Source organism: Macrotis lagotis, chromosome X, assembly GCF_037893015.1.
Source record: "Macrotis lagotis isolate mMagLag1 chromosome X, bilby.v1.9.chrom.fasta, whole genome shotgun sequence".
NCBI lineage: Eukaryota > Metazoa > Chordata > Mammalia > Peramelemorphia > Peramelidae > Macrotis > Macrotis lagotis.
The window spans coordinates 553,317,156-553,344,011 of record NC_133666.1 but is presented as its reverse complement, the minus strand read 5'-3'; the positions used below and the strand labels follow the sequence as shown (position 1 = coordinate 553,344,011).

Here is a 26,856-nt window from a genome sequence, read left to right as displayed (position 1 = left end):
TATTATTTCAAGGGTCTTATGAAGTATTATTTTTCCATACTCTTGATGATTAAGGAAGAAGATCATTAAAATAATAACTAGAATTGGGGAGGGAATCTATGGTAGAAAGGCCATGGAATACTCAGGTATATTTATAAGACCAAACACAGGGTACAGCAGAGGTGGGCTTGAATATCAGCCAACATAAAAAATTTATTTTAAAATACAATTTTTAGAGAGAGATTTTCTGAGATGCTAGGAGATGGATGGAGCTTGAGATGTTGAGAACTGTGACTGTCAGAGGAATTCAATCTGTCTCAGGAATATTTAACTAGATGCTCCCCAAGTCCCCATGAAATATCACTGGACCTAGAAAGGCAGGAAAAAAGTCATGGAAAGGGAAATTGGTTTTTGCTGGAAATGTTCACCTTAAACTAAGGGTTATAGGACTATTTATTTCCTTAACTTTTCTTGCTGGTTTCCCTTCTCCTTTCACTTCCACTTCCTGTCTCTACTGTTGTGCTGAATGAAAAGGAAGGGCTCTTTTGACTATCTACATATCCTTGAGCTGGGACAGAGACTTAGGGAATCTGCCTGTTGTTGATAAAGGTCAAGGGACATTCTCTGCTAATCAGTCAGGATCCTGTGCAGTGGAGTTGTGCACCCGGGGCCAGAGTCAGGGATGGGTGGGGCAGTGGACCCTGGGAGAAGAGTAGAAGAGGAGTGCAACAGTCGTGTTCCCAGCATTCCTTAAACTTTGTTCTTCTGTTCACCAAGGGGGAGCAGTTTTTATATTCAGGAGAGCACAAACAAAACCAACCAAACTTCTGTTCCACTAAATGGTTTCAAACACAAATGGCAGAGACTGTCTAAATAATGGAACTTTTTATGCATGCCCTATACTAGAATTTGTATATCTTGTGTGTGAGTATATCTATGCATTCTATGGAATAGAGGTGGAATTAATATTCAATAAATAGTATAGCTTTTCTGCAGAAGAAAGGGTCAGCTCCAATTCCATTATCTTCCAGTCCCACAAAACAAAACAAAAAGAATGACCTAGCATTTAGGGCACCCACTATCTCATCTACTGTGCACAGTCCTTATTCTCACCAAAAGAATACCATCAGATGGAAGAGAAAGTAGAGAATGTTTATTTCGCCATCTCTCTTAAGCAGCTGCTCATTTCTCAGATTTAAGAACTACATCAAATCCAGCCCCTGAAGCCAGAATATAACTGCCATATACCTCTGGTGTTTCCTCTCATAGATGCTAGTCATTTCCCTATGGCACCTTCTTCTCTCTCCACCTGATGCTCTCCACCCAAAGTCATACCTTGTGCTTCAGGGTTGTCATCATCCTAATATCTCCTCAAGAACCCTAGAGGAAGGAATGAACTAGAAGAATGAACAGGAGACAATCAGGCAAGTTGCTTGTGGTTTATATGGTGTAACCCCAGTAATGTTCAGTATTTTTCCAGTTGTTTAGGAGGAAACAAGAACAGCTTGCCACTCTTAGAGTCTCTATCTACTGACTTGGCACCTTGTATATGTACCCAGTTTTCTTTGTGGAGACAGGCCAAACTTATATTGGAGACAAGGTTGTACCCAATTTGGAAAGGACTGTTAAAAGTTTGGCTAAGTCATTTCTTTTCCTCCTTGACCTTCCTCACCTTTCTAGAGGCTGCATGCCATTTCTTTGGCAGTTGATTTGAGAGGAAGGACTTCTTCATTAAGGGCAGAATAAAGTCCCTGTCTGTGGTGATAAATGTCAGCAAGCGTTCAAAGTCTAGTCTTTCAGAGAGGCTGCCCCATCAGAGGCTTTGACTTTGGGCCAAGGACTTTTGGAAGAGCTTGGTACTCACCTCCTGTTTTATTTTTTCCCCCTTCTCTGCTCTCCTCCCCTGCAAATCTCAAAACAAAAGACTTGCTGGGAAAGGTAGAAGAGTTGGTTCTTGTGGAAGGAGCCTCAGCTGAAAAGTGTCTCTTTTCCTGGGGCTTAGGGCCAGGCCCCAGAATCAACTGCCTGTCATCATTAACAAGAATAACAATATTGCCATGGGAAAAAAAAAACATGCTAAGTGCAGTTAGGTCCAAAATGTGCATATATTTGGAGGGAAGGGAAGGGAAGGGAAACCCAGGGCCTTTTTCCTTTTAATATCTTCAAATAAACAAAATCAAAATACAATACATTCACATTCTTTCCCAAAGCCAAAGTCTAGGTAAAAAGAGAAGATCTGCTTCCAATAGGGGATGGAGAGGGTTAATCTATCCAAGAGTTAGAGCGGCAATGGGTTCATTCTCTTCTTTATGGAAACACTTGGGTTGTGACCATCACTAACACTAACAACATCCCTAGCTCACAAGGAAGCATAAGAGAAATAACAAGGCATACTACAGAATTGGAAAAAAAAGGTTGTTTTATTTTGAAATACACTTCTTAAAGATAAATTTGACTTCTATTTTCCTTGTCCAGGTGCATTTGACAAGATACCACCAATAAAAACAAAACAAAACCAAAAACACAACTGCACAAACAAAAACCCCACAAAACAACAAAACAGCCCCCCTCACAACATTATGTACAGAGCTCTAAAATGAGCTGTGAATATCTACAAGAGACTAGCATACGCTCTTTGTGTGTGTGTGTGTGTGTTGTGTGTGTGTGTATGTGTGTATGTGTGTGTGTGTGTGTGTGTGTGTGTGTGTGTGTGGCTTTCTAATGTTTGAGTCCGCCAAAAGAATTATTAGCTCCTTGGAGCTGCAGGTGCAGCTGCAGGGGGCAAGTTGGGGTCGGTCTGGGACAGGTCGGCCCGAGGAGGAGGGCCAGGCGGGGGAAGGCAGGCAAGGGTGGGGAGGTGAGGGGGGTGGGCAGATGCTTGGCTTCTCTAGAAGTCTTGCCGCGGGGTGTGGGTCAGACTGTGCCGCCGCAGATCACAGTTTCGCCTGAACACTTTGCCGCACTGCTCGCAGTTGTAGGGCTTGATGTCTGTATGGGTGAGAAGGTGAGTTTTCAGATTACTTCTCTGATTAAAGGTTCTTCCACATGTGGGGCATTTGTGTGGAGATTCCTGTTCAGATGTGAAGCAAGCAAAGGATTAATCCTTCACACCACCATTGTGCCCTTCTCTTATCTGTAGTACTAACATTACCCAACCCCACACAGCAAAAATGCCCTCCCATTCACCCCCTCCCGGTTCTACCTCCCACCTTCCGGCAATTGTGGTGGCTTAGGGGGAGCCTGCATAGACAGATCTGCTCTAACCCATGCTCCAGCGGACCCCCCACAAGCGCCCTCCCAATACACTGTTGATACACTGGCAGCGGTGATAAGTGCACCGGCACATCCCTGAAAGTTCGACTTCGTGATTTCCAACTCCTTTTGTGTCATCGCTGTGTCAAACCCAGAAAGAAAAGGGCTAGGGTGGGGCTGTATGTGTGTGTCTGTGTGTGTGTGTGTGTGTGTGTGTGTGTGTGTGTTCTAATGTTCCATTGAGATATTCCCCTCTTGGAGCTAGCAAGGATCCGTTGTGCTACACAGATCAATCACTACTGGTGGTCGGGGCAAGAGGTTCTTCAAGAGAAATGGGGACAGGGAGAGCTTAGTGTAGACAATTTTTCTGCTGCTGCTTTATCAGAAATTACTTTGCCTTATTTTTTAAAAATAAAAGTCTTAAATTCAAAATAGAGATGGAAAAGGGATGTGGAGAATGAATAGTGAGTGGGGTTTACTGTGATAATTGGGAGGAATTAAATTATGAACAGGACTTCTACGGCTGTTTCCTAGAACCACAAAATATTTCGAATATAAAAAGAGGAAAGACAATCATTCTCCTTATTGAAAACCAGATGAGAAAAATATAGCACCTCTCCAGTCAAACAGAGAACAAATGTAAATTCAGGTTTTAAGAGCAGGCAGACCCTTGGCTACTTTTTGGGAAATGGGCATGAGAAAATGAAATAAAAGTTTCTTAGATTGGGAAACGAGCTTACCTGCATGTGTAAAGTTTTGTGAACCGCCAGAGTTCTAGACTGACAAAATCCTTTCCCACATTCCTGACATTTGAAGGGTTTTTCTTTGGAATGGATATACCTGAAAATTGATAGAAGGATTCAGTTAAATGTCATGGATGAATGTTATCACCTCCCAGAAGCATTTGTGGATAATTACTTAAAGGAAAGCAGGGAGAGGACAAAAGGAAATTGGCTCTTCTTTCTTGCTTTAGATTTTTTTTCTCCCCTTGTGTAATTCTGTTTATGGTTAACCTCATGTAACAGACTCTTCAAATCAGGCACAGCCTCGGCTTATCTACCCTTGATCGCCCTCTCTGGTGGTGCTTTGGTTCAAGATCTCGAAGAAACCAGAGTAAGCACTTCTCTGATCTCTACTATTCGGGTTTCCCCCCCTTTTACCAAGAACTCAAACCGGTCAAATCAGAATGTAAGGCAAGGCTGTGTTAGCGAGGAACAGACCTCCCAGCTGTGGGTTTGGAGAATCCTCAAGGAATTCTGATCTTTATTCCGGGGGACGATGGAGGCAAGGAGGTAGGGCAAGAACCTTGAGCCGGGCTCACACCCGGCAGAGTCTATTATGAGGTAGACCCATAAAAGTTGTAATGCGGGATTTGATGCTGGGGTGCAGGGTGACCAGCTCTTTCTATCCTCGCTGGCCTCATTCCTTGAATAGAAAGGTCCGGGAAACAAAGGCTACTGCCTACAGCAGCCAGGGAGGTGTTGGGGCCCCGGCATGAAAACTTCTTTGCCTCCGGAACGGGTGATGAGTGGGAGTAGTGAGGAATTTAGGGACCCTGGGGCTGACAAGCAGAGATGCCCTGGAAGCCCGGGTTCAGAGTCTAAGGAAAGAGAAAGGTAGCTCTGGGAAGACGAGACTCGGGCAGCTGAGCATAGGAAAAGGTGCCCAAGTCCCTCCACCCAGACCGGAGTTGAAAACCGGAGAGCAGGGAAAAACCTCAGAACACCTGGCTCTCCGTACACTGGGATGAGGAACTTGCTTTGGTTTTCCCCGAGGAATAATGCTGTACTTCTTTAGACCGTAGAGGTTTAAATTTGAGGGGAATTGTTTGTAATTTCTTCAGCCTTCTTTGGTTGGGGGCAAGCCTACAGTCACACGGTCTCCTACAACAACATTTGGAGCAAGGAATCCAGTCTGGGTTGGTGAAGGGGGCACAGAGGTTTCAGGCATTTCCTCTGTCTTTTCCTGGGTCACTTTCCTGCCCACCCTCTAACCTACCCAAGACGGGTTAGGAAGCTCACCTGTGATCCCTCAGGTGATCTTGCCTTCGGAAGGCCTTGTGGCAGATATCGCAAGTGTAAGGCCTCTCGTCTGTGTGGGTTCTCTCGTGAATGAGCAAATTGTAGGATTTGGTAAAGTGCCTGCCACAGAACTTGCAGATAAACTCTTTTTTCGTTTTGGAAGGCAACCTTCCTCGAGAGGGTTTTCTGTCCGGAGTCAATTTGCTGATGCCTGAGATGGGGCTGCCCAGGCCCGGGCTCAGCTTGGTCAAGTCCATTTTGGGGGGGTCCTCCTGCGTGGCGGCCACGGCCAGGTTGGCAAAGTCAAATCGGGGCCGGTCCTTGTGCAGAGCCGGGAGGACGTGGGCAATGGCCCCCTGCTTGGGGTGGAAGAGGTGGGTGGCGAAGGGCAGGGCCGGAAAGGGGAAACGAGCGTCCACCAGACCCTGCGCCGCAGCCATCTCCGTGATGGTGGAACGGGTGATCTCGTGCATATTGGGGTAACCCAGCGTCCAGTGGTTCATGTGCATTGTCTGCACTGCGCTGAGCCCGTACAGGCCCTGTAAGTGGTCCACGGCGGCCGGAAAGGTGTTCACAGCCTGGAGGAAGGAGTAGTTGGTGAGCTGCAGCGAGGGGTGGAGAGGGATGGGCGCGGGCAGAGCCTTGCTCCCCATCTTCCGGACTCGGTGGGTGCAGAGGGTTCTGCCCCTTTCTTCCAGGACTGGGGGCTCAGGGGAATGAATACTCGCAGGCAAATCCAGAGGCTGACCTCTAAGGAGGTAAGACCCTACAAGGGGAGGGAGAAGAGAAGGAAGGGAATAGAGAGAACTCATGAATGTTCAACCGGACGGGTTTGGGGCGCACGTGAAGCTCGGTGCTGGCTCTGTCTAGAGTCTAGATCCTTCCCTCGGTTCACTGTTCCCCACTAACCTCCCAAGGAGTGAGCCCTGGGGAAATGTGCACAACCCAAGCTCAGTTACTGAGTTCGATTCCCAAACCAATTCGTCTGGGAAAAACAAAAACAAAGACACCATCAAGAAAATGAGGAAGGGGGAGAGGGATCCAAGCAACCTAGAAAAAGGATAGACCTTCGTTCTGGGAGGCAAAAGCACACCAACCCAGAGAAAAAAAGAGCCCTTACCCAAACTGCCCCCGCCCACCGACCCCCTTGGATTAGCAAAGCCCTGCAGGTCAAACGATATTTTCTTGTCAACAAAACCCATCACTTTGTGAACCAGGGTGCTTGCCCTTATGAGCTCTGGACCCGGGTTCCTCACAGCGCGAGGTGGGGGAAGTCTTTGCCCACCGTTGCGGTATCTTCTGTGGGCCCAGGTCAAGACTGGGGTCCAGCAGATGAGGTCGCTGGACCGATAGTGCCTTAGGGTCTTCCTCTTCCCTCCCCCCCAACTCGCACCCACCTCAGTGAATTCCTCGGCCCCAGGAGGAGGCCACCACCGCTTTCCAGCCAGCCCCAGAGAGCACTGCTACAAGTGGGAAGGGCGGGTGGAGCAAGGTGTGGCAAATATGGGAGCAACAATCCAGATTTTTCGGGTAGGTGGTGGGGCCTTTTCTCCTTTTCCCTCTGTCAGAAGCTTAGGACACTTCCCCTCTGATCTCGGAGCCTTTTCCCTTCACCTTAACCCGGTTCATCAGGGGTGTGAGGTGTTGAACGAAGGAAGAGTGACACCTCGCCCCGAGCTTCTGAATTTGGCCCCCAACTTTTCCCCTTCCCCCGCTGCCATCTTCCACAACTCATTTCTCCCTCCCCCACCTAAGATCCCTTCCAGATGGTCGAGTAGTAACCGGGAAGAGAAGAGAGTAGTCTAACAGTCTTCTGCCTTCCCCCAGATGGGACAGCCGACCTCCCAGCTTTCCTTAAGGCTTGAGGGATTCCCTCATCTAACATCTATGCTTCCTAGTCCTTCGGAAGAAACCTCATTCTAGGTGGCCTTAGAGCTCGACACTTGGGAAGAAGACTCTTTTCATATCTTCCCCTTCCGAGTCCCCATCTTTTTTGACCACCTCCAGGAGAGAAAAAGTCTGTTCACAGGGGAGGAAAACTAGAAAATAGTTGTAGAAGATATCTCAAAAGCACAGAGGATGCATTGAACAGGTAGGGAAAGAGGTTTAATGTATTTATTCGCTTCAAGCCTGGTTGCCTTAAGACTAAAACAAGAAAGTGTCTATCAGCTGTCCAGGTCTGAAGACTGCCAAGATGGGGGGTTCAGAGAATTTTATCTCTTCCTTTCTCCGAACTGCCACACTTTCCCCTCACTCCACTAACTTTCTCTTCGGTTTTTCAAAAAAGGTTAGTGAAGGTCAAATGGCTTTTTTAGACTCATTCTCCCAAGGGCATCTCTCAAAGTCTCATTTGTCATTTGTGTGATATATATCCTTTTATACCATTTGTATCCAGCAAGGATTTTCTAATTCCAATAACTAAATCACTAGCCCGCGTTAGAATCAGAGATGAGGTTGTTCTCTCTCTCTCTCTCTCTCTCTCTCTCTCTCTCTCTCTCTCTCTCTCTCTCTCTGTGTGTGTGTGTGTGTGTGTGGTCATAAGCAGCTGGGAGATTTTCTTCATTAGAAATAGGCCTGAAAAATCAACACCCATAATACTCTCCACTTCACTTTGAGTTTCTACTTTCCCCAAGAAACTAGGAATATTCTCCTATTATGTTGCCTTTTCCTCCTCCCTCTTATTGGGGGTTTGATTTTTCATCCTTCCAATCTGTGAACAGTTACCCTTTGGCATGTATTTGAGTGCAAAGTGTGTAGGGGTGGGGGGAGAGTTAATATATAAAAATAAAACCCTCTCAGGGGAGGAGGATTTGGCTCCCTCATCTAGGCCCACACTTTCTCTGCCCCCTTTCCCTTCCCTGAGACAGGGATTTATTAATGAACCAGCGTCTGCCTAGTGGTATGTGAACTGGGAGTGCAGGCAGGGAGTTAATGAGAGGTGTGTGACAGTCAGAGGATTTCACTCAGACCATTCAACCGAAACTATAAACCTCCCTTTATAATAAACTTTCCCACCACTAATCACTCTCCATTTTTGATCAGGGACAATCCTTGAGCCCACCCCCATAGCTCTAGGAGTATTTCTCCTGCAAAATCTATTCCTTATGTAGTCCCTGTGCGTGGTTTATTTTTTTGTCTTTCGGTCATCGAAAATTTTACACTTCAATCCCTTTAATAACTGAGGATTTCATTGCTTGAAGATTAATTAAAGTGATTTCCTCTCTATTATTAGGGAATCACTGACATTTTTATCCGAAGAGAGGGAACAGAAATTGGGTCTTTCAGTTAATTTCCTGACTTCTTTTCTTAGAAATAAACACAGGAGGCAAAGTACAACCACCACTATATCCCAGGATTGGGGGCGAAGGGCGAGGAAGAGAAATTCAGGACCCAGGATCTCATTTCCTAAAGCGAGAAACTAACGTCTGCCTTAAAGGTTAAATGTTAATTCTCCAGTCAAAAAGCTAAGTGTTCCGTTCCTCCCGGTTCTCCTAAGGGCTTAGAATGCAGAAATTCCCGATAGTGAAGTTACAGTTAAACCTAAAATTCACACAAAAGGATCTGCCTTTTCCGAATCATGTATATGCTCTCGACTGCATCAAAGAGCCGCTTTCTTTACAGGGGAAAAGCCATAGTCGATACCTTGTGGAAGACCTTTTGGGAAACACAAAACAAAATCCTTCCAAATATCTAACCAACTCTTGTCTCCATAAATAGCTGGAGAATTTGGGCTTCCCCTAGCCAGCAGAGCTTCTGGATATTTTGTTTTCGTTCAATACCCAGATCTGAAGGTGGTTTCGTTTTGTCTTGTCTCTTTCACGGTATTTACAGCTATTTACCCCTGCCTTGGTCAAGACCACCAGCTAGCCAAGTCATCCTGTTGTCTGCTCCACCCAGCTCTGGATAAAGCTGCTACTTGAGTATTTACAGTTGTAGTGAAAAATTATGGAAGAGAGGGGAAACATAGTCCTGACAACTTTAGTGACAAGGGGACCATTCCTCTCTCACCAGCCTACTTTACAGGAATTTCCAGTTATGTCTAGAAGTTTTTAAAACTTCGTTCTGTGTCTGTCACCAAGTGAAATGTTTACTTATTAATTGAAGTTTCAGTGAAGCTTTCGCAACATTTGAGTAAGCCCCTCTCCCCAACCACAACAAACATCTCAACAAAACAAAGCAAAAAAAAAAAAAAAAGCTAAAGTAACCAGAGGTAACTTGAAGAGTTTGTGTTCTCTAAGATCGATAATCTTAAATCGGATATACAGGCAGCCCCCATTTCCACCTAAAAAAGGCAGCATTTCCATCAGAGGCTGAAATTCAGCCCAACGGGGTCAGTTGGCTGTTGTCGAATTGCACCTGATAACGGTTGTTTTGTTTGAAATTAAAAACAGCCTGAGCAGACCCGGTGAAAAGCAGACTAAATCAGATGAAAGTTGGATTTTTGTTTGTAAAGTCGCCTCCTCCCAAGCAGGTGGGAATCACGGGCCAGCCACGCTGTAGCTCCCGCTGCCACTTCTAACCGCCTCTCCTTCCCGAGGAGTTAATTAAATTAAGATGCTTGCCGCATACTCCGTGTTCTGTTACTCCCTGCTCTCACTCGCTGGCCCTGTTCCTGAACGAGAAGAGTAACTTTCTTGTTCATGTTCGGGTGGCAGTTACTTTCGTGGGGTTGGGGGGTGGGGGGGGTGGAGGATAAGAGAAAGAGAACTAGGTAGTTGCCAGTGATCTTTCACATGGGTAAGTGGCAGTTGTCTTCTGATCTCCGAAAAACAGGTAGGAAGACTCATCCTATCTTGAACTTTCTGCACTGACATTCCCCCCCCCCCCACCTCCCATCCTTCCTCTGGAAACTCATTTCACGTCCTTCGCGGTGGCGGTTTATTGCTTATCCAGACACTTTACAACACTCTGGGTTTCTTTCCTCCTTTCCCCCACCCCCACCACGGGCACTTGCAGGCATCAAGCACATGGTTGTAGATTTGACTAAGGTTTGACTAACATCATTATTACATCCTTAAAACATTCCTCGCCGGTAGGCAAAGAGAGCGGCTATTTTGTATCAAAACCTCTACTCCGCGCTCTATTACTGGCTCTGGAAGTGGAAGATGATTTAGCATTTCACAACCCTGGGGCAAAAAGCACTTGGGCATTTAGGATGAAGAGAAACAGACAGCGGAAAGTAAAGAACAAGAAAGGGAGAGATAGAGGAAGAGAAAAAAGAAGAAAACAAGGAAGGAGAAAAGAGAATGGGACACAACCCCCCCCCCCCCCCAAGGAGAACGCCAGAGAGAGAGGGAGAGGAAGAAGCAAGAGAAAAACAGAGGAAGAAGAAAAACGAAAGAGATGAGAGAAACGGAAAGAAAGAGAGAAAATAGAGGAAAGGCATCATTGAAGGGCACAAGAGAGCCTCTCCTCACTGCTCAAGTTACTGAACCCGTTTAAGAAACTACAATGCTGAGACCTTGGGTACCTCGTGGTTGAGATAAAATGCCCGGAAACAAATTTCAAAAACATTTCAAAGTGAGGGAGTGAGTGAGGTGTGTGTGTGTGTGTGTGTGTGTGTGTGTGTGTGTGTGTGTGTGTGTGTGTGTAACTAGGGTTTGGGGGAAAGGGTGTCCTAGGGAGCAGAGCATGCAAGAAACCCACCATCCGGTCACAGAAAATACTTCTAATTCATCGATTTTCATTTCTTTTCAAAGGAGGTACGCTCCTGAGAGGATAATTCAAGGTATTAAACAGTGGCACGCTGGACAGAGAATCGCTCCTTTTATTACCACCCCGGCCGACCCCCTGGAATCGAGACTATTTTATGAAGGCGGCGGCTGCAACCTATCCCCAGGCTAGACACTTACCTCGGCCTAAAGGGTCTCTCCAGAAAGGGCCGCCCCTCCTAATACAGAGTTCCAGCCGCGATCCGCGCGTCTCTTTGCGTTGTCATTAGATCCACACCGGACTGGCCGAGCAGTTCGACCGTCAAAAGTTCAGCAAGCTCTTTCCCAGCCGAGTCCCGGTAGCCTCGGACATGATCTGGGGGAAGAAGAGCCGCGCCGAGGGGTGGCCGGGCAAGGAAGAGCTTTGTCTCTGGGTCTCCCGAAGCGAAAGCGTAAAAAAAAGGGGGGGAGAGGAAAAAAAAAGTGCTGGTTGGCTTTGGTCACTCGGAGGAGATCTTGCTTCAATCAGGCTCCTCTTCGGAGCCTCTGCGCCTTCAACTCTGGCGAAGTGGGATGAAGTCTGAGCCTTCCCCTCCCAGGTCCATCACATTTCAGCAGTTAAGTGGCGTAGAACTCGCAGTCCCCGCCCGCTGTCCCACCCAGAGCTGCACACACTCGAATGTTCACTGCCTGGTCCCTCCGCCCCGCCTCCCCCCGAAACGTTCTGGGGTTGTCAAGTTCGGAGTCCGCCTCCAGCTCCTCCTCCTCCTCCCTTTTCTCGCTAATGGTCCGCTCTGTTTACTTGTGTTTGGATAGCAACTGCATCTTAAAGGCACAGGTCTTCTTGACGTTTTCCTAGTTTCATTACCTAAGGTGACTCGGTTAAAAAAAAAATAAACATAACCTTCCTTCCTTCCTTCCTTCCCACCCCTCACCCTCCTCTTTTGTGCCACTGACTCCTTTGATTGTAAGAAATTCAAAAACTGCTTCCGTACCACGCCAATGACCCTATATAGCACTAAAAAGGGCACGGGTACTAGTTCCAACGTAGGGCTTAAGTCTACTTTATTTTCAGTCCCTAACTCAGAAGCCTTTCCTTTGTGATAGACAGATGGCAGAAACTACCGATTCTGGTCATTTCGAAGATATATAATCAAACCTACCAACAATGACTGTCTCATCTACTCCTCCTCCCCCACCTCCCTAATTAAAAATACAACATTTGTACCTTAAGGTTGCCAAATCTATAAATGTCTGCAGCTAAATGTGTGTTCCCTCTTCGGCTACCATTTCCCCCTAAATGTTACTTGCTTGTGGATGTTTGCTATAGTGGTGATATTGTGGACGGTTCTTTGGTTATGACGAAATTATGTTTAGAAAATGGCATTAAATGTTTTCTTTCCCACATTTACAGCTGCACTTTCCACCTTCAGAAGAGTTTGCTTAAGTTAGCAGAGTCACTGGATCAAAGGTATGGCAATCTGTAATCGCCCCCACAAACTTCCAACCGACCCTTCAGGAGTAATCCCATAATTTGGGGAGAAACACTATTAAGAAAGTTTTATTTCGCAAACGCCTTCACCTCCCTACCGGGCCGAGCATGGATTTCATTTGTCCGCTGCAGTCGTCAGTAACTGAATCGAATTCAAGATGTAGTGATAAATTTGAAAAATGTTTTTCTCCTCCCCACAGTTTTTGGGGCTCTTTTAGTGTAATTACTGGATAGAATTTTGAAGTCGATAATGAAGAAGCCGGGGTTGATAATGAAGAAGCCAGTGACAATGTTTTAGTGTCCATCTTTTTGGACTGACAGCATCAGTGAGAAAATAATAGAGCCAAAACATTCAGTCTGAAACGACCCTAATGAAGAGGAGCTGCTTTTTGCCAGGTTCTATTTCTCCAACTAAAGGCTGAATGATTCTTCCATCCCACCCACCCCTAAAAAGTTGCTTTGAAATGAACAATGCTAGCAACACTGAAAATAATCTGTACCGAGCTACTGGCCGTGAAAATGCAAGCAGGACTGACAGGAGTAGACGTTTGGAAAGGTCAAGGTTAGGGTGGAGGGTCAGGCAAAGCTTTTTTTCCCTTCCTAGATTTGTATAAGATGAACTATCTCTTACTTTGGCCGAGAGAAAGCGAAGTTTTCGTTTTCTTTTGGAAGGTATAGCAGATTACTTTTCCATTTCCATTTTATATTCAGGATGATACTAAATGATCTTAGAACAGAATAGAACTTTTGCTAATTCTGTATTTAGTGCTACATATAAAAGGCGTATTGAATTGCTACTGCACAATTTTGCAGCAACTTGGGAGAGAAAGGATGCTTGTAGGCTGAAGGGTTTCGAGGGAAAAATACTTCCAAATGTTGAGTTAAATAAGATGCTTTTTTTTTCGTGCTGCTCGGAGTGCTCGGAGATCATTATGTCCCGCTTATTTGCCTCCTTTTTCACAGCAAGTTTTTCAGATGCTCTTCTCCCCACTACCTCTGCTCCCTGACTGACCGGTAATTATCCATCCCTAAGGATATATCTGGATCATCTAGTCATTTCTGTCCGCAGTAAGGTAAACTCCTTCCCCGTGCTGCTTTAGATTGTTCTATGGGGTGAATGGGTATAGGTGTTTCCCTACATCCTCCTCGAATGTTTTTCCCCACTGTAGTGGCAGGTCTGAGAACAATTCCAGGAGATGAGCTTTCTCTCTGCAAGCAAATTGAACACTGGGTGTTTTATATTTAACGGAATTAAACGTTGTGAGAAATTAAGCATCCCCTTCCCCCGCATCATGCACGTTCCTCATGCATTGCTGCGGCCCGAAAAGTAGGAACAAGTTTCGTATTTTGGGGGTGGCGGGCAGCCTGGGGTCGTTTGTCCATTCTTCCGGAGACTTGAGGCATTCAAATGTTGCAGGTGTTTGAGATCCGCTAGGAGGTGTGGAAAGAGCTGAGAAGAGCTCTGAACCAGCAACCACGGTTCAGGGGTCGCTGCTCTCTCTCAGGTCCTCGGTGGGCTCTTTGAATTCACACTACAGCTCAACTTCACAGTGTTGTTGCGGAAATGTGATTTTGGGTGCTTGGCGGGGGGCACCAAGGTCGTATGTACAAGCACTCTCACACCCTCCAACACACACACACACACACACACACACACACACCACACACACACACACACCCCAGAGCAGCCAAGTCCACTCAGTGTCCCCCCCCCCCCCACCTCAGGGATATATGGTGCAAGAGATTGTCAGCATGGTGCAGAAAAGCATCTGGAACCTCTGGGTGGGTGGCAGGGAGCCCTGGGGGTGCAGAGAGAGGGAGGTCTGGCAGGGCTCAGAGACCCTTAATGGTCCTCTAACTCAGGCAGCTGGGAACTGAACCCCTTCCCTCCCTCGTTTCCTTTTCACTACTTCTGGTCTTTGGGGAACATCGAAGTGCAATTCAGTCTGACACTTCCGCCGAGGGGGTTTATCTGCTGTCCTCGCCAGCTTTAGGTTTTCGACACCAAGGACACTTCCAACGAAATTCCGAACAGGAGAAAAGGAGGGACGGTTACAGCTTTAAGCACTCAAAGCTCCGTCAAGGTGAGGGAGGAAGGAAACAGGGAAGGAGGAAAGAGGGGAGAGCAGCTTGGGTGGAAGGCCCCCTTTCCCCGGGGCCCACCCAGGCTGCTGCTTCTGCAGGTCTAAGCGCCGATCGGGTGTCAGGCTGGGGGGCCTCCCCTCTCCCACCCCCCTCTCAGGATGGAAATTGGCTTTTTGTCTTGAAAATTACCACTCAAATAAATCATGAAAATTCCACCTGTCTCCAGGGATTCGGGGATTTCTCCCCCTCGCCTCTCAACCTTGGCCCTCCTCTGTCTCCAGTCCCTTTCCCAGCCCATCTCCGGGCTTGAGTTTTCCTGGAAACACCACGCTTGGGTTCACGGCTTTACTTTTGAGCTCCAAGGCTGACCTCGGGGGTGGGGGTGGGGGCTGCCCTTCAGCCCTCCGAGCCCCCCCTCAGAGTTAACCCAGTTAACCCAGCAGCATTACGGGGGAAGATGGGGGGGGGGTTGTTACACCGAGGGGAAGGCACCGAGGTCCGGAATGAGACTCCCATATTTCAAAGAGGGGCGCGCGGGGGAGGAAGGTGGGAGGAAACGAGCGAGGCTCCTCTCGGTCCGGGGATGGCCCAGAGCCGGGGTGAGGAGAAGCGGAGCGCGGGACCCCGAGACGCAGCGGGCGGGCCGGCCGCTGGAAGAGCTGCAGCGCCCCCTGGAGGCCCGGGCCGGCCACGGCAGGCGGCGGGGCGCGTCTCCCTGGCTCGCGGCTCCGGGACGCCAAAACCACCCGCAAACGGGTTTCTGGGGTTTGGCGTTCGCGAGTTCGTGGAGCAACGTACGCGTGCTCTCCGAGTCTGCGCGTGCGGGCGGTGGCAGAGAGAGTGCCGCTTCACCCCCTCCCCTTTCCCCTTCCCCAACCCATCCCCAACAGCCATGAGCCAAGATGGCCAAGGAGCATCTCTCCTCCGTGTCCTAATTTTCCAGCTTTCTCGGTGTCAGTGTGTATCTTCGAGGTGAAGGCGTTTGCATCCTCTCCCCTTTCCCTTCTCCTTCCCCAACCCGTCCCCAATAGAAATGACCCAAGAGTGGCCAAGGCGCATCTCTCCCCCGTGTGTCCTGGTTCTCAAACTCTTGTCGGAGGAGAACCGTTGTCTACAAAGTTCTGGCCTAGCAGGTTTTTTCCTCTCTCCATTCTGGGCTTCTCCTAGGCTATCTGGACCGACCCCAGGCCTGGCTTTTGGAGTTCTCTCGGAGCCGAGCTCGGGGAGCCAGGTGGCAGGCGCAGTTCGGGGGAAGGCGAATGACCCCAGTTGGCATCAACTGGCACCTGCGCAGCAGGACCCGAGGGAGTCACGTTTAGAAAGAACCGTCCCAGACCCTCGGCCCCGCATTGTCTTTTCCCGCTCTCCTCCACTTCATTTGAGGACAGACGACCGCTTGTAAGAAGAGGGGGTTTGCGCCCAGGTGCGACCCTCTGAAAGTCCAGAGTCAGAGCTTAGCGTCCCGGCCTGGAACCCACACAGAATACTTGGCGACACTGGCTTCTCGAAGGCGTGAGGGTGCACGGACCGCTGGCCCCCTTAGCCCAGGACCCCATGGGAACAGAAGCTAAAATACCCTGCCCTTCAACCTCGAACGCCTTAGTCTTCCTTGTTCCAGTAGAGAACTTCGTTTTGACCTCTCTAAAGCCCAGGTCCGCCTCTCCCAGTGTTCAGAGTGAAGACCAAGAAAGGAAGTATTTGGAAGTTTCCTCATCCCTTCCCTCCCGGTCACTGGCTGCTCGTCACTTGAGCTACTTCAGCTTTCCCAAGCACCCTAGCCGAACTCAGTCCCTTTCCCACCCGGGAGGTTTCACTGCGAGGAGCACAGGGAGACGACTACTTCTGGGAAGAGCTAGTGTTGTCTGGCCTTCTGGGAGCATTAACTGCCACGAGGCACAGAAGGCTCGAGAATACTAGATTCTTTCTCTAGGGAGGCTTGACCCTTATGAAAAACAGGCAGGAATGAGCCACATTCGGATTTTCCGGGGTGGGCGGGGGGGGGGGGGCTACTGGTGCTTGGGCAACCGTTGAAGCTCCAAGTGACCTAAAAGCAACCTCCAGACTAAGCACTTCGGCCTTGGGGACCAGTTGGCAATCAGCTGGAGGACTCGGGCTGTTTCCTGGTCAGAGAAGTTCAGCCACTGCTCGGTCCTGGCTTGGGAGTAGCCCTGCGACCCCGGCAGTGCGGGTCAGCTCCGGCTGCAGCTGCCCGGCACTGAACGAAAGAAGGGACTGGCCCCAAGGGTGAAGAGAGGTGGCAAGTGGGCCGAGGGTGGGGTGCTGAGCCGAGGACAGGCCCCAGGCAGCTCCTCGGGCTTATTTCATCTGCTCGGCGCCCGGCGGCCCGCGTGAGGGTGTGGGGTGCGTGCATGCAGAGGCAGCAAGTCTCTGTCCTCAGATACACCCAGACACACATCCGTACACCAACACACATGTGCACAGTTTGTACAATGTGCCCCCGCGGCAAGCCCTGAGGAGAACTTTCTGGCTTTCAATCAAGTCGAAGAGGAGTGCTGCTTCAGATGTTCCCCAAGAGAGGAACAGCTTCGACTTCTTGGTGACTTTCTTCTTTTTCCTTCCTAGAGCCTGATTCTGGGAAGACAAGAAGGGGACAGAAAAGGAGCAGATCTCAAGCTAGCACAGTTAGAAAAAGAAATGAGGAACGCCCCCCCACACACACACACTCATACACACTCATACACGCGGTACCAGGTGTGGAGAGAGAGAGACTTGTGAAGATCCTTCCCTGTACACCCCCCCCACACACACACACAAACACACACACACACACACCCTCAGCTGATAATACTGTAAAACAAATGCACCCACCAAGTCTTCCAGATGACAAAATACTAGTGGAAAGAAAGTTTTTACTCAGCACCTTGCTCGCACGGTTTGGGGCTAGGTGCTGGGGGAGGGGGTTGTTTAAAGAAAAAGATAAATAAGACAAGGTCTTCGGTCTACAGACTTACTTTCATGGCGGAGATAAGACATGTACATTAGTGGGGCATGGATAAGACAAAGTAGAATGTTCTAAGGTCCCCAACAGGGGCGCAAGCAAAGATCTCGGGTATGCTAGTCCCATCATCTTCCATTAGATTTATGAGGTTGTGTGTGTATTGTGTACACACACACACACACACACACACACACACAACACGACAGCACCAGCACCAACCCTTGCAGCACCACAACGATCTTATTTTTTTCTCCTCCTAGTCTTCCATAGGGTAGTTGAATTTGTTTCTCCCGATTCCTGGTGAATTCCCTTAAAGCCCTCATTCATCCCCTGACTTGCTTTTTCCTTTTCCATGTGATCCTGGAAGTCTGCCCGGTGTGAATAGCCCTCCTCTCTCCCACCCCAGCCAATTAATATAACTCTGTTCCCCTGAGAGGACCTGAAGACTCTCTCTTTCACACCTCCAGTCTGCCCTACTCTTGTTTTTCGATACCTCCCTTCATTAACCCTTCATGCTCAACCACTCTGGCAATTTGGGGGGGGGGGGATAGAGGGGATAGAGGAAGAAAGGAAGAAAGAGAGGAAGAAGAATCCTCTCTCCTGGTAGAAGAGCTTTCCCTTCCTCACTGACTCCAGAGCCACATCTGAAGAAAGCTTTTGTCAGTTTGGAACAGCGGGATTTTGTTTAAAAATTATTTCAACTCTGGATTTGATTTAGCGAAATTCCCGGGTTAGGAACTGATACTTCCCGCGCCCCCCCCCCCCGTTTCCCCGTCTCATTCCCTTCACCCCAGCTAGTCCCCTGGCTTCTGAGGTGCTCTGTGTGCATATGTGTACGGGTCTATATCCTCCGAAGGACTGACCTGGCTAAGCCAACTCCGAAAACGGCCTCTTTTGTCTCTTCCGAGGACCAGCCTCTGCCTCTTCCAAGTCTAATGGAGTAGCTCCCTAAGCTCAAGATCTCGGGGAGCCGCTCTGCAGCCGGCCTTGGCTGCGGAGCATGGGGCTACCCGAAGCGCCCTGGGCTATTCCAGACCGGAATCGTTGCCTTCGGGGCTCCAGGTGGGAAGTTCACTTCCCACTTCTAACTCCCCTTCCCCCCTCCAGTTTCTGAACCGCAGATCCCCTTAACCCTGCCGTGCCTCGGGGCGTCATTCACATTGCGTTTCTGTCCCTCAGATGACACGTTTGCCTAGAAAATAGACCCAGGACCAAGTGTGGTCTCCAAAGGCTTTTGGTTCCGAGACTAAAGGACTATCGGGATCTAATGGCTTCCACCCAAGGGATTGCAGCTTCCCTTTTACATGTGTTTTCGCTTTAAGCCCTCGGCTAGAACTTGGGGCTGGGGGTTGGGGGGCTTTGGGCGGAGAGGTGCTCAGATCCTGTTGGATGAGCGCACCCCGGGGTCCTGGGGACAGTTGAGATAACAGTTGAGCAACATGAAGCGTCTGGAACAGACCGGCGGCTCTTCTGAGTTCGACGTTTGCTCAGCTTTGTAGTTAGAGTATTTCGGAGGCACTAAACTGTAGTTGGGGCCCACGCGTTAGCCGTGCCTTGCAGACAGTAGACCTTAGGTGTTTGTTCTTGAGATCACGTAGTTGAGATTGGGGAGGAATGAAATGAGCAGAACTGCCAGGTAACGTTGAAGGAAAACAGGAAGCAGAAGACGTCAGAACTCAGGTCCACGGAAAAAACCAATCTGGACTATGGAACTCTTGAGGTTGAAACCTAGTCTCCCGAGTAGACACGTGGGCTACTGGTGTAGATATCAATCAATATTAAGTTCCTACAAGGTGGCAGACCTCTACTGTTAGATAGAACGATAGAGCCGTTTGCTAAACCGTATTATTATTTTTATTATTAGAAGTGAGGATTTTGGTGGCAGGGATCAATCATTGAGAAGTGACAGCGACGAGTTTTTTTGTTTAGTGCGTCGACAGAATATTTTAAAAAATGTTTATTTTATGTGAAATTGAATTAATTCCATTTAGAATATACTCAATAAAAGAAAAACTATTGGAGGTGGGTGTTATGCACTCACCTAAATTGTTCCAAAGATTCATTCATTCATTCAGAAAACTTTTATTAAATCCCCAAATCTATCATTTCCATAGCCATTTAAGGTTTGTGAAGTATTCTTCATATGTTGTCTCCTTTGGTCAACAACCCTGTGAGATAGTTGTGGTTCTTTTCTCCATTTTACAAATGTAGAAACAGAATGAGGTAGGGAAAATGATTTGCTGTAAGGTCACAGAGCTAGATGGCTGAGCCCAGCTCTTCCTAACTCCAAGCCCAACATCATATTCATTGCACCATTTGCCTATTGTGTGCTTGGCTGTGGAGGATATACAGTGTTTAGAAAATACCTAATCACTGCCTTCATAGAACTGAAAGTCTAGTCGTGACAACTCTTTCCATCATAGGGACAGACAAGCCAGCTAAGCTAAAGCTGCAAGGTACCCTGAAGGCATGAATGGAAGCAGGATGGTGTTAAACAAGTCAAACTGCTTCTGTACTTCTACCCTTTATACCTTGACTGGGACATCCCAGGGACCCTGAACCCAAGAGTCTTGGGCCCATGGACCTTGCTTTCAACCACTAAGGGAACAAAACTGCTTCTACTGCTGCTTCCAATCAGTGCTGAGAAGAAATGAGAACTTTAGCTATTTTCAGAGACCTTTTCTTATGGAGATGTTCAAAATGTGCAACACTTGATAGACCTTAATCCTTTATGAACAATGATTACAGGTTGACCAGGCTGGTAAAATGGAAACTGGATGAGACTTCAAGAGAAGTGGATTCTTTTTCTGACCACAACACTTAACTGTGGGACTTTGTTCACTTTTCTGGGACTCATTTTCTCATTTATCAAAGGAGAAAGTTGGTCAAAATGATTTCTAAGGACTCTTCCAGTTCTGGCATTTTATGATCTGTAAACTAAATATTTACCTTTCCAGAACAGATAATTAATTTGACATAGTAGTATTCGAATTAGGCTGTGTATTAATAAAAAGATAGGCTCCAACATTTAGAGTCACAGGTTTCAATAGGGGAAATTGTGCCTCCCTGTTAACCTGTGAACATTCTACAGGTGATTCTCTATCCCTGAATCTAATCTAAATAAGTGAGTTTCTAAAAGTGTCATTCACTCATTTAACAAATATCTATGATCACCTATTGTAATGTTGAATCTGATTCCTCATGACCCTATTTTGGGTTTGTCTTATAGAAGGTACTGGAGTACATTGCCATTTCTTTCTTCAATGCATTTTATCTGCAAAATAAGGTGAACAGGGTTAAATGACAGGCCCAGGGTTTCACAGCTATTAAGTGTCTGAGGTCAGATTTGAACTCAAGAAGACCAATCTCCCTAGATCCGAGCCTAGTGTGACACCAGCTGTCCATATAAATAACTATTAGTATTATTTCTATATCTTTCAAAGAATACTTTCTTTTGAAAAATTTTAAAACATCTGTACCTATTTACTTTTTATTCTTGTAGGGGATGCAAGATTCCCATTAATGCAAGAACTGGACACAAAGAGACTGAAGTTTGACCTAATGTCTTTAATGTAATTTAAAGATCAAAACAGGAAGACAAGGGCTCAAAGGCTATCTCAGATGCTATCAACCCTAAGTAAGTTACTTAATCTTTCTGAGCCTCAGTTTTCCATGTGAAAAATGGGAATGAATACCCACTGTGAAAAGATGAAGTCTAAATACTTCATGAATACTACCTTATACATCTTAAAGCACTATACAAATATATTGTTGTAGTGCCCTCCCTATTCTGTATTGTGAAAATATTTCATATATTTTTGTAATTCCTTATTTGCAGATATATACAGACACACATATGGAATACATATATACATACCTACACAAATATATGTATGTTCACATATTTGTATACATATATTCATATATATACATCTATCTATCTATCTATCTATCTATCTATCTATCTATCTATCTATCTGTCTATCTATCTATCTATCAACCTTCTCCTACTGGAATATAAGTTCCTTGAAGGCAGAAAATGTCTCATTTTTATTTTTGTTTCACCAATGGCTAGTACAGTGCCTGGTAAATAGTACTTAAAAATGCTTGTTGAATGGGGGCTAATAATAATAATAAAGATCTGAGTTCCCTTAAATTACAAGTGGATTTACACTTAATGGTAATTATTAATTGAAGTTTCTAACTTTAAAAAAAATTTTTTTTACAACTTGAAAAGAGAAAACTGGCATTTGAACTAATTCATTTATTGGAAAATAAATGCCAGGATAGAACTTACATTTTCTGTTTCTACTTGGTATGCACTATTATCCTGACAACACACAAATGCTTCTCCTATCAAGCCAAGTGATAATTTGCAGTATTGGTGATGTATTGATGCCAATATGAGATTATTCCTCACTTAATCCAGTTCTATTTTTTTGACTGTAGGAGGCAGGATAGGGTAAGGAAGGGGAGAGAGAGAGAGAGAGAGAGAGAGAGAGAGAGAGAGAGAGAGAGAGAGAGAGAGAGAGAGAGAGAGAGAGAGAGAGAGAGAGAGAAACAGAGAGACAGAGAGACAGAGAGACAGAGATAGACAGACAGACAGACAGACAGGAGAGAGATGCCCCTTAGAACCTTGGAATCAGGGAGAAAAGACATTTCTCCTGGCATTCTGTCAACAGGGAAAGAGCCAAGGGAGTAAATAGAAGATAACAAGATTTAACCAGTCTAAAATAAAGACCCCTTAAAACTCTTCCTTGCCCGGTTTATAGAATTTAAGGTTGGAGGATTAGATTCAAGGGCATAATGGGATCAGTTCCTATCAGCTCCTCAAAATTCACAGTTCCTACAAATTTATTGTTTTGTTGATTCCTACTCTTAAGAAAGTCATAAAGAAAATGTTACTAATGCAGATTAAATTTAACAGCCCAAAGTTTTTAGGGATCTGGTTGTTAAATTTTCACTAAAATATTCTGGACTGGACTACATCATTTCACAAAGAACCAATGATCCTATGGAAGCCCCTTGGTCTACATTCGCAGTGCACAGAGATGACCCCTCTCTTCTCCAGTGTGATCAAACTGATGGCTGACTAGGTTAGTTGATGACTCAGCTACTTTCATCCACATTCCCCATCTTATAGATTTCAGTTCAGCCATTTTTCAGTCACGGCTGACTCTTCATGACTCCATTTGAGATTTTTTTTTTTTTTGGCAGAGATACTAGAGTGGTATGCTAGGTCACCCAACTGAGTTCAGATTTGAACTCAGGAACATGAATCTTCCTGACTCCAAACCCAGAACTCTAGGCACTGTGGTGCCACCTAGCTGATCCATCTTATACCTTTCACATTCACAAAAACACACATATTCCTGAAAAGTGTCTGCTTGTTTGGCAGGTCAGACTACTACCATAAAGCATTCTGTGAAAATTTCTAGGTTAATGGAATGGTAAGCTCTGTTTCTTTCACTTAGAAAAATTTAAAAAGTGCAGGTAATTCTACACAACACCAGAGAAATCCCTTAATATTCATTGGCCAAGTGTGTCACAGATATATAAATAAGGGATGAAGTGTCATGGCATCAATATATATCATATCACCATTACTTGAAGGTGTTCTTATGACACCTTATTCCATAGTTTCTTTTTAGTGGGTTTCTTGGTATCAAGTGGTGGAGGAGGAAATTGGGGAGGAAACTGGACTCAGTGACAAACATTTAATTGTGTGATGGACTTCAGCTGCAACTTTGATGGACTAAATAACCTCTACAAGAATTTATATAGGAGAAGATACACAGTGCCCCCCCACTTCTCACTAACTTCTCTTAACAGTTAGCCTCTTCTCTTTTCTTTCTTCTCTTCTCTCCTCTTCTCTTTTCTCCTCTCTTCCTCTTTTCTCCTCTCCCTTGTCTGCCCTTTCTTCTCACCCTTCTCTTCTCTTTTTTCCTATTCTCTCCCTTCCCCTCTTCTTCTCTTCCCTCTTTTCCCCTCTCCTTTCCTTTCCTTTCCTTTCCTTTCCTTTCCTTTCCTTTCCTTTCCTTTCCTTTCCTTTCCTTTCCTTTTCCTTTCCTTTCCTTTCCTTTCCTTTCCTTTCCTTTCCTTTTCCTTTCCTTTCCTTTCCCTTTCCTTTCCTTTCCTTTCCTTTTCCTTTCCTTTCCTTTTCCTTTCCTTTCCTTTCCTTTCCTTTTCCTTTCCTTCCTTTCCTTTCCTTTCCTTTCCTTTCCTTTCCTTTCCTTTCCTTTCCTTTCCTTTCCTTTCCTTTCCTTTCCTTTCCTTTCCTTTCCTTTCCTTTCCTTTCCTTTCTTCCTTTCCTTTCCTTTTCTCTGCTTTCTCTTCCTCTCTCTTCTCTTTTTTTTCTTTTTTTGGTTGGGGGAGGGAAGAGGAAAAAGATTAAGTATTGTTTCCATTGTCATAATCTACTGAAAAGTAGGGAACTTGTGTTGTGCATTACATTTCATTGTACTCAGTTAAAAAAAAAAAAAAAGAAAGCTTCTTTCCTCTCCCATTTTATAAGAATCAGGGAAAGGCATACAATGATCCTGCAATGCATGGATGTTGTAACAGCCAATTACCCTCCCAAGTGTTTACTTTGGGTGTTACTCTCTCACAAAGATGATGAATGGTGTCCATATGTCAGCTGCTCAGTTAATATTCACGAGAGGACTATAGATAGCTTCAGGGTGGGCAGTGCCTCTACTCACAGGGATTGGGCTCCTGCAGGTTTTAAGTAGTCCCTCTGCAGTTCTTAGTGGGAGTTAAGTATCACACAGGGTGGCAGGATTGGGCTTACTACTTGGAACCTGACTGCTACTAGAAAGGCAACTATTTTTAAAACAAAAGGCATAACAAGCCCTTTGCTTCTGGGGAAAAATGGGCTCTTCCAGACATACAGTGGGAAATCCTCTCTTCCTCTATTCTCATTCTCCATGAAGCTATCCTCTCTAGTGACTACTGTTTTTGTAGCTTCCTTACATAGTGTCTGAAAGAGGTTAAGGCAATGTCTGATTGTAAAAAGAGAAATAGGAATGGGAATATATTCAGGAGAATCCCAAATACATTCAGGAAAGTTGCCAGTTAGGGGCATAATCACCCTTCCCCCAAACCTAGGCTAGCTGCCATGCTGCTTCTCCTGATTTTAGATGTTCCAAAGAGATTAAGTAACTTGTCCAATCAGTAAGTGTCTGAGTATAAATTTGAAGTTTATGACTCTAAGCCCTGTTCTCTATCCACTGCACCACCTAGTTACCCCATGATTGGAAACCAAAGAACAGTCTTTGGAAAGGACTGCTATCTTTCTGTCAAAACTGCCATTGGTCAAGACCTTTCAAGATTGAAAGAGTCTAGAAAAGACCGAGCAGCACATTGTTCCTGGTTCCCTGTAGATATACAAGGAGAGGCTATAGTGGAAAAAGAACTGGACTGTGAGCAAGGGGACTTAGATTTGAATCTCAGTTGGGTTTTTTTGGTTAACATTTTATTTGTTTTCCAATTACATACAATAGTATCTACCTATCATTTTTTGAAAGGTTTTAAATTTTACAATTCCCCTCCCTTCCCTCTTCCCCTCAGAAGGCTATCTGATAAGTCTTTACATTGTTTCCATGCTATACCTTGATGTAAGTTGAATGTGTTATAACAGTAAACATAAGAGTAAACATAACCCGCCCCCCAGAAGATGAAAAACCTCAAGAACAGAGAGAGAAAAAATTACTTCAGTCTGTGTTCAGATTCCAATGACTCTGTCTCTGGAGTGAATTGTTTTCTTTATCATAAGTCCACCAGAGAAGTTGCTTTAATATTTTCCCCACAGTTGCTCTTACTAGCTGTACCTCTACTCTATTTCTTTCCACTCTCACTTATTCTATTCTCTTTCCTTTCATCCTGGCCATGTCCAAAAGTATGTTGAATCTGAGTACCCTCTCCCTCAATCTTCCTTCTCTTTTATCACCTATTCCCCCCCCCTTATCCCATCCCTTTCTTCTCATTTTTCTCTAGGGTAAGATAGATTTCCTTACTCTGTGTATGTTATTTCCTCTCTGAGCCATCTCTGATGTGAATGAAGCCTCACTCATCCCCCCTTGCCTTCCCCCTTTCCACTCCATTGAAAATGTTTTTTCTTGACTAAATTTCTTAGCTTCTTCATCATTTCTTTTCCCTTCCTCCCAGTACTTTCCTTTAAAAAGCCATTGACTCCATCTTTTTACTATATTATACCATTATATGCTGCTCTTTCCTATGTCCTGTCTATAAATGCTTCTTTTTTTCTTTTCTTTAGGATTTTGCAAGGCAAATGGGGTTAAGTGGCATGCCCAAGGCCACACAGCTAGGTAATTATTAAGTGTCTGAGGCTGGATTTGAACTCAGTTACTTCTGACTCCAGGGTCAGTGCTCTATCCACTGTGCCACCTAGCTGCCCCTATAAATACTCCTTCTAACAGCTCTTATAAATGAAAAAGTTCATATGAGTTATCAATATCATCTTCCCATGCAGGAATACAAACAGTTCAATATCATTAAGTTCCTCATAGTTAGTCCTTCTCTTCCACCCCCTTTATGGTGGAACGCCACCAGAGTCCTTTACTTGGAGATCAACTTTCTGCTCAGCTCTGGTTGTTTCAATAGGAAAGTTTGAAAGTCCCCTGTTTCATTGAAAGTCCATCTTTTTCCCTGAAAGAGGATGTTAAGTTTTGCTGGGTAGTTGATTCTTGGTTGTAAACCAAGATCTTTTGCCTTTCAGAATATCATATTCCAATCCCTATGAGCCCTTAATGTAGATGCTGCCAGATCCTGTGTAATCCTGACTATGGAGCCTCGACAGTTGAATTGTTTGTTTCTGGCAGCTTTTAGAATTTTCCCTTTGATTTGGGAGTTTTGGAATTTGGCTATAATATTCCTGGAAGTTTTTCTTATGGGATCTCTTTCAGGCATTGACTGGTGAATTCTCTCCATTTCTATTTTATCCTCTGCTTCTAGCATCTCAGGGCAATTTTATTGTATTATTGCTTGAAAAATGAAGTCTAGGATCTTCTCCTGATTGAGGCTTTCAGATAGCCCAATAATTTTTAAATTATTTCTTCTGGATCTGCTTTCGAGTTTGGTTGTCTTTCCCATGAGATATTTCACATTTTCTTCTAATTTTTGACTTTTATGGAAGAGTTTTATTTCTTCCTGATTTCTTGCAAAGTCATCTGCTTCCTTTAGTTCCATTCTGCATTTGAAGAAGTTATTTTCTTTTTGTTTTTTTTTTGCAAGGCAAATGGGGTTAAGTGGCTTGCCCAAGGCCACACAGCTAGGTAATTATTAAGTGTCTGAGACCGGATTTGAACCCAGGTACTCCTGACTCCAGGGCTGGTGCTTTTATCCACTTCGCCACCTAGCTGCCCCAGAAGTGATTTTCTTCAGAGAGCTTTTTTAATC

General features: G+C 45.7%; 1 protein-coding gene and 1 long non-coding RNA gene across 5 annotated transcripts in view; one reads left to right on the top strand and one right to left on the bottom strand.

Moving 5' to 3' along the window:
• Positions 1 to 109: 109 nt before the first annotated feature.
• OSR2 (odd-skipped related transciption factor 2) lies at positions 110 to 11,581 on the bottom strand. 3 transcript variants are annotated; one of them, XM_074200525.1, is made up of 4 exons: positions 9,609 to 9,678; positions 5,253 to 6,018; positions 3,972 to 4,071; positions 110 to 3,049 (listed from the first exon to the last, which is right to left on the bottom strand). In XM_074200525.1, exons 2-4 carry the CDS (start codon positions 5,903 to 5,905, stop codon positions 2,867 to 2,869), a joined length of 936 nt encoding a protein of 311 aa, XP_074056626.1. In that variant the 5' UTR covers positions 5,906 to 6,018; positions 9,609 to 9,678; the 3' UTR covers positions 110 to 2,866. The 3 variants fall into 3 exon arrangements, with proteins under 3 accessions (XP_074056626.1, XP_074056624.1, XP_074056625.1); XM_074200523.1 differs by lacking the exon at positions 9,609 to 9,678 and adding an exon at positions 11,105 to 11,581 and having other exon boundaries at positions 112 to 3,049; XM_074200524.1 differs by lacking the exon at positions 9,609 to 9,678 and adding an exon at positions 11,105 to 11,580 and having other exon boundaries at positions 112 to 2,967.
• Positions 10,116 to 26,856, top strand: part of LOC141497747 (uncharacterized) — a 29,687-nt gene continuing 12,946 nt past the window's right edge. Inside the window, exons 1-3 of one of the 2 annotated variants that reach the window (XR_012471440.1) lie at positions 10,116 to 12,374; positions 13,359 to 14,479; positions 20,942 to 21,076. This is a non-coding gene — a long non-coding RNA (uncharacterized LOC141497747). Of the gene's footprint in view, positions 14,480 to 20,941; positions 21,077 to 26,856 lie in introns of both variants that reach the window. The other variant, XR_012471439.1, reaches the window with a different exon arrangement.

Coding starts and splice junctions, on each gene's coding strand:
- OSR2 (XM_074200523.1), bottom strand. CDS start 5,905: ATGGGGAGCAAGGCTCTGCCCGCGCCCATCCCTCTCCACCCCTCGCTG. Junction 4,072..5,252: donor GATCACCTGAGGGATCACAG/GTGAGCTTCCTA, acceptor ATCAATTTTCAG/GTATATCCATTCCAAAGAAA. Junction 3,050..3,971: donor ACAAAACTTTACACATGCAG/GTAAGCTCGTTT, acceptor ACATCTGAACAG/GAATCTCCACACAAATGCCC.